Below are 13,234 nucleotides of genomic sequence, written 5' to 3'. Positions count from 1 at the left end.
ATGTGAAATTTGAACTCAAGTCCTTTGATTCTCTAGGCAACACTTCTGCTCCTTTCACTGATATTCCTCTGGAATATCTTTCCATAGGCAACAAACTCTGCTTCATCCTAAATCTTTTGCTCTTTTACTCCTTTTATCTTGTAGCTATTATTGAAATCTGGCTCTGATCAGCTCCATCCTTTTTCTTCCCCTTCCTATCTCTCATAACACAACTTCTCAATCTTTCAGGCTCACTACCTACATTCTCAACTTTTCATAATCTCTTACTCCTCATATCTAGTCTGTTGGCAAAGCCTGTCAATTTTACTTCTGGTACAGCACCTTATTTCCTCATGACCATGCCTATAACTGCTGAAGAGTCTGATTGCCACAAGTCTCTCTCTACTCCAGTCCCTTCTCTATTCACATGTTAAAGTGATCTTAACATTACAAGTCTGAATAAGTCACTCTCTTACTCAATAAACTTCAAAGGCTCCTATCCAACTCCCAGCATCAAATACAAAATTCTTTGGCACTCGTAATCCTTCATAACTAGTCTTCTTATACCTTTCTCTTTGTCAGGTATACTTCCAGGATAAGACATCTATCATTTGATTCTTCTAATTTTTTCTGGCTATCCTGCATATCTGGAATGATTTTCTTCCTCATCTACCTGCCAGCTTTCCTAATTTCCTTTAAGCCCCAACTAAAAATCTCATTTGTTACAGAAAGCCATTTCCAAACCCTCTTAATTTTAGAGCCTTCCCTTTTTAAATTAATTCCTACTTCTCCTGTATAAGGCTTGTTTATACATACTTTTTCTTTTTTCTTTTGCATGACAGCAGGATTTGGTTTTCACCTTTTTTTTTTTTTTTTTTTTTTTTTTGTATCCCCAGAACTTAGGACAGGGTCTGGCACATAAGAAGTATGTAACTGACTGTATGATGGTCCCTGCTATGCTTCAGCTAATTAATAGCCACTAGCCATTTGCTGGTTATCTTTTTGATAACCTGTAATTTTTATTTTTCAGAGATAATGACATTCCATGATTTTCAGCCATATATATGCATTTGTGAGGAACAGCATCTATCAAGGTCTCTGCTTTGAAAACTAAGCTAACTTTTTTTTTCCCCTAAAAGGCAAAGATTTGATTGATGCAGGGGGCTAAGGAGCCTGTTACTTTCATGGTTTTTTGGCTGTGTAAGAAGAGCATAAAAGAGACTAGTCTAATGCTTCAGACATAAACCAAGTGAACATCCACACTCTCTGAGCTGACCTGACAAGTTTCTTTTTTTTTTTTTTTTTCTTTTAATAACTTTTTATTGCCAGAACCCATGCCAGGGTAATTTTTTACAACATTATCCCTTGCACTCACTTCTGTTCCGATTTTTCCCCTCCCTCTCTCCACTCCCTCCCCCAGTTGGCAAGCAGTCCTATACATGTTACAGAGGTTACAGTAGATCTTAGATACAATATATGTGTGCAGAACTGAACAGTTCTCTTGTTGCTCAGGGAGAATTGGATTCAGAAGGTAAAAATAACCCGGGAGGAAAAACAAAAATGCAAACAGTTTACACTCATTTCCTAGTGTTCTTTGTTTGGGTGTAGCTGCTTCTCTGACAAGTTTCTATATGGAGATAAGATTTGGATTGTTGGGGGGCTTTCTGGGAAGGGAGGAGTCGGTGGAGTCTACCTGAGCAAAGAGTTTTATTTTTATTTAGTACTTTTCATGCTACTGCTAAGTAGGAGGTAGGAACTTGTTGAATTTTGAAGGAAGGTAAGAATTCCAAGAGTTTGAGGTGACCTGGGAATTTATTCTAAGTTTAGAGAACACATCTAGAAGGGACTTCTTTGTGTACTTATTCTCACGATTACCTCTGCTGAGAATGAGCAAAGGAGGGAAAGGATGAACTTGAAACTTTTTTTGGAGGGTTTTGGTAAAATGTTTCGCAGGACTTGATTATTCCATCCTAGTAAAAGGGTACTTGGTGTCCCCAACTTAAAGCCGTGGTGGGTGGGTGGAGCAGCAAAGAAACACGAGTGGGGAGGGTTTGAGACTGAGTGCAGACATAGCTATTCCATCGTCTGGTCTTGAAGAATAGATAACAGGAGACATGATGGTCAGGGACAAGAAAGCTGGGTTAAGAAGGGAGTGGCAACCACAGTCACGGTCGAAATGGGGAGCCGAGGTACCTGCTTATTTGGAATGGGAGGCAGTGGAAGGGAAGGAAGAATGGCCAGCTTGCTGGTGGGGAATTAGGCGTGTTGGTTAAAGAGCAGCTGCAGTATGAGCGTGTACGCGTGTGCGCGTGTGCACACGCGCGTTTGGTACCGTGTGGGTTTGTGTTTGTTGTCTTGATGGATGTTTGTGTATGATTGAATGTGTGTGTGTGTGTGTGTGTGTGTGTGCGCGCGCGCGTATGTATATGATTGGGGGCGGGAGTAGGAGACGGCGGTGGCTCTCACTGAATGGAAGGAAGAGGGGGCGGAGCTGTGTAGGTGCTGGGGAGGGGGCCGCCCAATTAGGGCGCTTGGAGAGCTGAGAACAGGGAGTCCGACTGTCCGGCTGTCCGCCAGCGGCTCGCTGCGTGGGAGGGGGAAGGCGCTCTAGCGCATCCGTACACCCGACTGCCCGGGGGCCTCCTCCCCCATCCACAGCCCCCGCGGTAGCCGCTGTCAACTGGAGGCCAGGCGGGGCCGAGGCGTGGCGCTGCTGGGAAGTGAATCCCAGTCTCCTCCCCAGCGGCTGCAGCGAGCGCCGCCGACATGACCGATAACATCCCTCTGCAGCCTGTCAGGCAGAAGAAACGAATGGATAGCAAGCACCGCGCTGGGTGAGTGCGACCCCGGCATACAGGGATGGAGAATGGGGTATAGAAGATAAGGGAAGGGTTTGTGGGGCATTCAGCTCGGGCCGCCGCTTGGGCGCGGACCCTGGGCCAAGGTGTGGGGGCTCTTCGTCCCGAGGGAGCGAATCGGACACCCCTTTCTTCTTAGAGGGAGGGGCGCAGTCTCCCTTTGTTCCCGGGGTTGTCGCGGCCCCCTCCTGCTTCTTCCTCTTGCATCTGAGCAGTGAGGACATGGAACAGGGTCTCGGAGCACTCCTTTCTTGAAGCCGAGAGAGAGGGGGGCGCGTCCATGAGGCGGGGAGGTGGCATGCTGGGGCTGCCCTGGGAGAGGCGGCTTGGTGCCGCGGGCTCTTTGCCCCTGCTGCTTGTCAACTGCTGGGGATCCTGACCTTCGGGCTGGGCCGAGGGAAGTGAAAGCGGCCGTGGGAGCTGACAGGTTGCTCCTGGAGTCCGTTTGACGCCATTGCCAACGACACACCCAGCAAGCCGCCGGGTCCAGAGCGCAGACCCTGCCCAATAGCGCCGGGATCCCCGCTGGGACTAGGGTGGGGGGCGGGATTCCCGTTGGAGGAGCGATCTTCGCCTCCCCGGGAGCATACCAGGAGGGGACGCTGAGCGGGGGAGCTCCACCCAGGCCTACCTCCTACCTAAGCTCCAAGGCTGACTCGGCATTCCCAGATTCCCTTCCCCCTGCTCAGAGCTAAGCAGACGAAAAGCCGTCAGTCAAGAAGACCTGACCTGCCAATGGACAGTCTCTATTTTATTCCAAAGAATAATTATTATTAATTAATAATAGTAATTACCAATAAGTGCACAGACAGCCTCTATTGAGCCCCACTTCTCTAGGAAACAATCGCTTTTGCGTTTAAAAGATTATTTTCTATTTCATCAAGGGAGAGGGGGTTGGAATGAATTGCGGATTCCTATAATTTCTCGTGTTGCCTATAATTTCGTATCTTGATACTGGGGAAATAATTGTGTGAGGACTCAGACCGTAGTGAAAGTCGGTTCCCCGCGGTGCCCTCTGTCCCACACCCCCATGTAGAGGGAGATGTTGCAAGGGGACGTGCCATCTCCGAGGTGATTTGTGGCACCAAATCACCAGGTTTCCTGGTCTGCCCTGGTTTCCACACCCACCGTGGTGGGGCTTTTTTTTTTTCCCCCGACGAACTAGAGGCATTTGTAGGCACACCCTGGCTCTTGGGTCTGGTGTTTCCATTCTTTGCAAAGGTGTTTCTTCATCTCTGTGTGAACCTAGGACAAAATACCGACCCATAGGGGAAGGAAATGTTCCTAGGCGACGAGTTAACGTACTCGTCTCTACTGTGTAGTAACTTTGTTTCCCGATTCATTTGAAACATGCTTGTTAGCCTAATGTCTACAAACTTGTAAAAGGGAACACCATCATCATCATCCTTATTTCCTCCTCCTCCTTTTTCTTCCTCTTCCTCCTTTCTATTCGTCTTCCTTCTTTAAAAAAAATTGAAGAACATCTTTTGACTCCCCCTTTTTCATCCCTCACCAAAAAAACCCCCAAAGGAGCAAACTGACAAGGACCACAAAATCAGACACTTTACTGACTTTTCTGGGTTGATAGCCTTATCGGGAAATATATGGTGAAAGAATATTTTTGTTTATTTATACAGTGTTACACCACTAACCATTGGATATCTAGAATATCAGAGCTGAAAGAGAATATAGAACATAGAATGTTAGCCCAATCCCTTTATTTTATTAAGATCTGAAAACTAAGAACTAAGCCTACACATCTGATTACAGCTGGGCCTGGAATCTAGATATCTTCTGATTTCTAGCCCTGAGCTCTTTTTGGTTATCTGTCTGCTGCCCTAGTCCTTAAGCACTTGCCAGCAGCTTCTCTAAGAATTCTAGGAGCCTCCCTTTCCTCCTTTGGTATTTCAGAGTCCCATAAGATACCATTGACATAGTAGCAATTTCTTATGATGAGGAATGTGTGGGCTGGATAGAAAATGGAGCAAAATTGTGTTGAGTATATGTGCTTTGTCTAAGTATTGTTGAAATTGTTTTAGTCTTAAATTCTTGTCTTGAACATGGTGACAAATAGCCATAATTATCTTGAAAGCCTTTTACTCTTAAATTCTGGGGTCATAGTTATCAGTTATTTAAAATTTATGCATTTAAGTACCTGCCTTTGTCTATATAAACTGAGCTTCGGATATCCCTCTATGCATTTGTATTTGAGATGTTACCTTCCCAATCCTGTTTTGCACATGTAAAATTAATTTTCTCAATGCATACACACTTTTGGTTACAAATTGTGAAGTTGAATATTTTTGCATCGGGAAAGATTTTTTAGCAGCATTGAGAGAGTTTTCATGAGATACATGATTAAAAACTATAGTTTCCAAAAAGGGATCTTGTATAATGGACAACTTGTACTATCCAAAATAATTCTTTTATGGCCATGTTGAATTAGAAATTAAAAACCTCCTTAGAACTGCTTTGTGAGAAGGTGTGAATACTGTTATTTTCCTTTTATGAGATGAGAAATTGAGGCTCCTGGAAGAGCTATGACTTCTTCATTGTTACACTGGCAGGTGATTAGTAGAGCAAGGATCCTGAGGGTCACATTCTGATTTTAGAATGCTTTACCCTACTGTACACCTATCACCTATAAATGAAAAATAGGCAACTGCATGACACTCCTGCACTTTATGGTCTAGCTAAACTGGCTTTCTTGACATTTCTCATCTGACATTTTAATTTTTCCTTCTCTGCCCAGGCACAGACAAGCTCCTTCCTTGCCTCTCTCTCTTAGAATCCTTTATTGTTATTTATCCTGTCTAAATCTTCCTAATTCTCTGGACCATACTGTCCATGGGATTTTCTTGGCAAAAATATTAGAATGGTTTTCCATTTCTTCCCTAGTGGATTAAGGCAGAGAATAAGTGACTTGCTCAATGTCTTGCAGCTAGTGATCATCTGAGATCAGATTTGAATTTGAATTCAGGTCATTCTGATTCCTGGCTGGCACTCTATCCATTGAGTCATCTAGCCTTTCCCTTTAGAATCTTAGCATCCTCCTAAGCTTAATTTAAAAGACATTCCTTCATAAGACCTTTCTTGATATCCACTCAGATGCTAGTGCCTTGAATCCCTTGGGGAAAAAAAATGTATTTATTTGTATATCATTATGTATGTACATATTGCCTGCCCCAATGGAATAATATAAACTTTTTGAGAGTAGGGACTGTTTCATTTTATCTACATATTCCTGGTATTTGGCACAATTCATGTATGGCATGTAGTAGGAGCTTAATAAATACTTCTTGTTTAGTGTGTCAAAGTAAATGCAACATAATTTTCCATGTGTTTTTGTAGAAATAGATGATTATCATCAATTTTAGTTAATTAATTTTAGCTAATTATCCTGTTTGGAGTTGGAGTTGTAAGTCAGAAATTCCTAAAACATACTCGGTGAACTTTGCAAGTTTATTAACTCATTCGGGCCTGAGGTGTACTATTTATTGCACTTAGGTAGTAACTTCCTGAATCATTTGGAAGAACCACTGTGCATCTCTTTAAGGCTATTCTGTTTATTCTGGAAGAATAAATTAGAGAATAGGAACAGAGTTATAAAATTAATCAATTTCTCCTTGTAGTCTTTGTGACTTCAATTAAAGTGATATATAGCAGACACTAAGAGAAGAGAAAAGAATAAGACAAGTTGTAGCCCAGGTGAATCCTACTAACGGTGATTTTTCCAAGAGTAATCCTAAACTGATAAGAGTAGATTTTATTTATACATTCTTTGTTATAGAGAGCTTGATACAAACAAAAATAGTCTTAAAAATGTTGGAACTCAAGTAGGAATAGATAAACTCTAACTGCCCTTGAAGAATTCAAGTCAGATCCAAACAAACTATGTCTAGGTACTGAAAAAAGTGGTGGAAGTAACTTCTGACTCCCCCCCCCCCCCCCCCCCCCCCCCGCCCCCAACCTTTGATATACTGTAGGGAAAGGGAAAGATATTTCCAGTGGAGAGAAGAACAAATGTCCTCATCTTCACAAAAGGAAATCAGTAAATTTAGGACTTTTATAATGAAGAGAAGCAATATGGAATAAGAGATGTAAGCTGGCCTCAAAACCAGGAAAACCTGAGTTCAAGTGTTGTTTTGGATACTAAATGGCTTTGAGATCCTGGGCAAGTCACTTTTTAAGGTGTAACTCTTGCCACATGCTACAGAAAGCTCTAGGCAACTCTTTTAAGACTAGGCTTCTTAATCTTTCTTGTGCCATGGTTCCTTTTATGAAGCTTATAGGCTTCTTCTCAGAATATGTTAAAATGCATAACATAAAATTCATGGCATTAGAAACCAATTATATCAAATTAAAGATGTAGTTCTTTTCCCATACAAATTCACAGACCTTTCACTCCTGAAATTTATCTACAGACCCCTTTATCATTCATGGATCCCCTACTCCTATGATGACAACCTTTGCCCAAAGATGATAAATTGAAGAGAAGGTGTAACCTTCATTGGTAGAAGGAATTTCCTCACCTGGGAGTTCCTCACACCTATGAAATGATGGCTTCAGTTTCTATTATGGTTTAATATAGGGCTTGGATAAAGTACATGGCTAGAACTTGGAAATTTCTTCTGAAATTTGTAGATGTTTGGGGGAAAGAACCAATTCACAAAATGATCACAGGATCCCAAAAGATGTCAATAGACTAAGTCACTGGGATGAACCTAATGAACTTAAATTAAATAATGATAAATGTAAAGTCTTATATTTGGGTTTAAAAATCAATTTAAAAATACAGGATAAGGGAGATATGGCAAGACAGGAGTTTGAAAAAGATTTTGGGGTTTTAGTGGTCTGAAAGCCCAGTAAGTGCATAGAGTAACATAGAAATTGAAATTTTAAAAAAGTTAATGTGATTTGAAGGTATATTAAAAGAGGCATAGTGTCAATAGTGAAATTCGATATTCGGCATTAGGCTGCGTTTGGAGATGGTGTCAATTTCTGAATGGTAACTTTTAGAAAGGATATTGACAAGCTGATAATGTTCAGACAAAGGTGGACATGATTGTGAAGGTCCTTAAACAAAGGTAGGTTGACAGAAATGGGGTTATTTAGTCTAGAGAAGACGGGATAGCTATCTTCTAGTATTTGAAGGGCTGTCAGGAGAAAGAGGGATTAAACTTGTTCTGCTTTGGCCCCAGAGGGCAGAATTTAGAGCTGTGGGTGGAAGGTGCTGAAAGGCAGATTTATGCTTTTGGGGAAGAAAAACTTCCTAATAATTAGAGTCATTCAGAAGGGATGTCTTGGGGAGGGAGTGGGTTCCTTCTGGCTTTGAGGCTAAGGCTAGATGCCTATCTGGGCTGTGGTGAAAATTTATTTTTCAATTATGACCTTTCATGGTTTCTGGGGTTCTTTCTAACACTGAAATTAATGCAGACAACTGTTTCAGAGGTGGAAAAAACCTGAAAGATTATCAAGTCCAATCCTTTCTTTTACATAAAGGGAAGTTGGTACGTGGTAGAGGTGGTAAGTATTCAGAGGGGAAGCAATTATTAAGGGCCTCTTATGAACCTTTTGCTGAATGAGAGCAATGAATATACAAATTAGAAAAAAGAAAAGGAAGAGACAATCTTCACTCTCCAGGAGCCTGTGCTATATAATGCCAGTGCTCTTTCCCATACTGACCTGATTATAGGGAGAAATTGCTTACAGGGAGGGGGAGAGGAATGTAATACATAGACAAGTATGTGTGTGTGTGTGTGTGTGGGTGTGTGTGTGATATAGAGAAATAGAGGAGAGGTAGAGACACAAAGACAGAAACAGAGACATAATTGGAGGAATAGAGAGTGTTCTAACAACTGGGACAGAAAAAAAAAACAAAACTTCTTTTGAGTTGTGAGTTGTACCTTGAAGGACCTAGAGTTAATGAAGGAGTACAAACAATCAAAGCATGGGGTATACACTGTCCAAAATTAAAAACAACAAGACCAGCAACACAGAAGCTGGGATAGAATACTGAGTTGGAGAAACTTTAAATAGGTCAGTTTGGTTGTAGTATGTGAAGGGGAGTAATATTCAATAATCTACAAAATATAGTCTGGAGACAGATTGTGAAGGGCTTTAATGTCAAGTTTGGAGTTTATATTTAACTACATAATACACACATAATTATAAAGATAGTAGTTTACTAGTATAGCATATTAAAATGGAACTGATGACTTAGTTTTCAACAAAAGAAAAGAATAAACATAAAAATAAGAAATTGCTAATCAGGATGGAATTCTTGGTAACTTTAGGATTGACAAGAAATTTAAAGTAAATGATCTCACTAATTATAATCATAGCTCACTTGAGATACTTTACTGTTTTAAGTGCTTTCCTCACAATTGGAGGACATAGGAAATACAGATATTATTTCTTTTTTTTAATTAAAGCTTTTTATTTACAAAAACATATGCATGGGTAATTTTCCAAAACTGACTCTTATAAAAACTTTTGTTCCAAATTTTCCCCTCCTCCCCACCCTTTCTCCTAAATGGCAGGTAGTCCCATACATGTGAAATATGTTAAAATATATGTTAAATCCAATATATGTATATATATTTATACAGTTATCTTGCTGCACAAGAAAAATCATATCAAGAAGGAAGAAAAAATAGAGAAAGAAACAAAATGCAAGCAAACAACAACAGAAAGAGTGAGAATGCTATGCTGTGGTTCCCACAGTTCTCTTTCTGGGTATAGTTATTTGAATCATCTCATTGTTGAAAAGAGCCATGTCCATTAGAGTTGATCATTGTATAGTCTTCTTGTTGCCGTGTATAATGATCACCTGGTTCTGCTTATTTCACTTAGCATAGTTCATGTAAGTCTCTCCAGGCCTTTCTGAAATTATCCTGCTGGTCATTTCTTACAAAACAGTAATATTCCATAGCATTCATATACCATATGAATACCACATATTTAGCCATTTTCTAATTGATGGATATCCACTCAGTTTCTAGTTTCTTGCCACTACAAAGAGGGCTGCCACAAACATTTTTGCACATGTGGTTCCTTTCCCTCCTTTAGGATCTCTTTGGGATATAATCCCAGTAGAAATACTGTTGGATCAAAGAGTATGCACAGTTTGATAACTTTTTGAGCATAGTTCCAAATTGCTCTCCAGAATGGTTGGATCCGGTTGCAGGTCCACTAACAATGTATCAATGTCCCAGTTTTCCCATATACCCTCCAACATTGGTCATTATTGTTTCCTGTCATCTTAGCCAATCTGACAGGTGTATAGTGGAATCTCAGGGTGTTCTTAATTTGCATTTCTCTGATCAATAGTGATTTGGAGCACCATTTCATATACAGATATTATTTCTACTTTACAGATGATGAAACTTATCTAGAAGTGCACAGCTTTTAAGTGTTAGACTTTGGTGGCTGAAAAAAACCAATCTTTTTTTTTTTTTTTCTTACTATTCTGTGGCTGTCTTTTTATTAGGTCCTTGAATTGTGTTGTAGCTCTTATATTTCTTTAGGTTCAAGCTGAGAGGGAGATGAAAGATGGCAAAAATGGTCACTAGAGAATCTATTCTGTGGTGGTGGTTATGGGCCTGCATTTTGCCAAAGTAATCCCTAGTGTATAAAGCTATTCATAAGGATGGATCAAGTATGAAGTTTTCTCTCTATTGTGATTCAAGGACTAAGGTGTTCTGTTCTTAAAAGCAGTTCTTGATTCTTCTCATCTAGATGTAATCTCTGGCTTCCTGAAACTCTCAAGACTACTTTGACCTTTCCTATGCAAAGCATATGCTCTTTATATAGGTACATATTTTATCTGACCTCTTGGATTGTAAATTTTTGAAGGCAAGGATTTGTTATTTTTCCACCTAGAAATCTGAGCACAATGCATTGGAAAAGGATATTTAATATATGCTGATTAATTTTAAGTGATTTTTTTGACTGAAAAACTTAAGAATTTAAAAAACTTTTAGAAATTTAAAACCTGGCAGACAGGGACCTAAAAGAGCATTTAGTCCATCCAGTCCCCTCCTCACTTTTATTCTTCAGATGAGGTATCTGAAATCCAGAAAGAGAAAGGATCTTGTCTAATTCTTTTCTTCCAACTCAGTCTTGATCTTTTCATATATTCATTCCTATTCTAATATGTACTTGGGAAATGGGTACAAACTATTGTTACCCTCCAAACAAATATGATATTTGATGAGGTAGTATTGCTTAGTAGATAGAGCCTTAAAATCAGAGTGAGGAAGACCTGGGCATCTATCTCACATGACACACTACTTGTGATCCCAGACAAGTTGCTTAATGTTTTCTGAGATTTTTTTCTCTATCACTTCCTTCCTTCCTTCCTTCCTTCCTTCCTTCCTTCCTTCCTTCCTTCCTTCCTTCCTTCCTTCCTTCCTTCCTTCCTTCCTTCCTTCTTTCCTTCCCTTCCTCCTTCCTTCCTCTTCCTTTCTTTCTTTCTGAAGAATATTTAATTATCTGTGTAAAATGGGGGTAGTAATAGTACCTGCTCTGGTTACTGTGAGGATCACATGAAATGACATATATAAAGGGTTCTGCAAACCTTTAATTAAAATAGAAATGTGAACTATTATAAGAAAACTTCCCAAAATCATTTTACTCAGTTGAATCGAACTGTGATGCTGTTTCTTAAGAATTTTCCAGTAGTTCCAATCAGTACAACTTGAGCTACTTTTGATACTCTTGTTTTATAGCTTAGCAAAAGGAGAATGAACATGTTTAAATGTTTTAGAAAAGTAGGACTATTGCCATTTGTAGCTTCCTAGATATTTTATTTCTTCTTTTTTCTCTCCAGACCCTATAGTCAATAAGGTAGAATATATATTAGGCGATAAGAAAGAGATCATGGGGGAAAATTAGTGCTTTAGACACTTTACTATTAATTTTTTTCCCAAAAATGAATTTGTAGCGATACATGTTTTTTAATACATTGACTTCATTTCTCCTTGTATCCTTCTTTCTCCTCCCCAAGGACAATTCTGTATGTAAAATAGATTTTTTTTTAAGAGGAAAAAAAAGGAAAAAAAATTCAATTAGTCAAAAGTGGTCAATGCATAAAAAATTAGACATCATATGCAGTGTTCCATACAAGTGTATCTCTGACTTCTGCAAGATGTGGGGCAGGTATTTTCTTATAGCTTTCCTTTGGGATCAAGCTTGTTCTTTGTTATTTTACAACATTTATTTCCAGTGTAATTTTCCTTTTCATTTACTTCATTGTAGTCATTGTATATATTGTTTTCTTGGCTCTGCTAACTTTACTCTGCATCCTTTCATACAAGAATTTCAGTGCTTCTCTGTAGTTTGTATATTTGGCATTTCCATTGCATTCATGTAATATATATATGTATGCATATTACCATTTGCCAATGTATTTATATTTTTTAATTAGATTTTTTTCTCCATCATTTAGTTTCCTTCTTCCTTCCTTCCTTCCTTTCTTTTTTTTTTTTTTGAGAATATTTAGTATTATCTGGAGCATAAAATCTTACAAAAATGAATGTTAAAAACTATCTTTGCATGTATTTGGAAAATAAAATGTTGAAAATAAATTTAAAAATGAGAATATTTAGCATGTCATTTTCCCCAGTTCCATGTTTAGTTATTCTCAAACTGCATATATGCTTTGTTTCCTGTTCTTTACTATCACACACACAAAAATATTGATTATAAATTTATATTTTGAGGTATATGACAGCTTTATTTTTGTCAATAACCTCCTTGTGACAGAAGAATCTCTGTGTCAAAGATATAGAACTTTTAGCCATTTTATTAGCAAAATTCCAAATTGCTTTCCAAAATGGTCGCACTCATTTTTTGCTTAACCAATAATGTACCTCTTTTCAACAACCCTCTTCAGTACTGACTTTTCCCATCTTTTGTTTTTGTTGTCAATTTTCTGGGTGTGAGGCAAACCTCAGGGTTGTTTTTATTTTATTTCTCTTAATATTAGTGATTTGGAGCATTTTTTACAGTTACTATTTGTTTATGTCCTTGAACATTTATCTATATTGACTTTTGTTGACTATTAAATTATACTTTGTAGCTGTCTCAACGTGCTGCTGGCTCTCCAGCTACCATCTTTATTCTGATCTTATTCCCCTGGTATATTGTATTCTACCCTTTGTCAACAGTCAATCATCACAAGACTTATGTAGAAACCATATTTATTACAAGAGAAATGAACATGCATGTACACCCCCAAAATCATGGTCTTTACAGAAGTTTGCATGTTATTGATTATACAGTAAAAGAAGAAAAGAAGAAGGGGCATGGCATGGGAGAAGAGAGATATGGTAACCGGTCCCCGAAGGGGAGGAGCGGGGTGATGGCAGAAGTCGCATTCTTTTTTCTTGGAA

General features: G+C 39.1%; 1 protein-coding gene across 1 annotated transcript in view; it reads left to right on the top strand.

Annotated features, from left to right (window-relative positions):
- Positions 1–2,448: 2,448 nt before the first annotated feature.
- ATP9A (ATPase phospholipid transporting 9A (putative)) overlaps positions 2,449–13,234 on the top strand; it is a 154,917-nt gene continuing 144,131 nt past the window's right edge. The window contains exon 1 of the mRNA XM_031951642.1: positions 2,449–2,813. Within this exon, the coding sequence (XP_031807502.1) occupies positions 2,746–2,813 (68 nt within the window). The 5' untranslated portion in view covers positions 2,449–2,745. The remainder of the gene's footprint in view (positions 2,814–13,234) is intronic.

This window comes from Sarcophilus harrisii, chromosome 2 (genome assembly GCF_902635505.1).
Source record: "Sarcophilus harrisii chromosome 2, mSarHar1.11, whole genome shotgun sequence".
NCBI lineage: Eukaryota > Metazoa > Chordata > Mammalia > Dasyuromorphia > Dasyuridae > Sarcophilus > Sarcophilus harrisii.
Note: the sequence above shows the minus strand (reverse complement) of the source record. Positions and strands in the feature narration are given on the sequence as shown.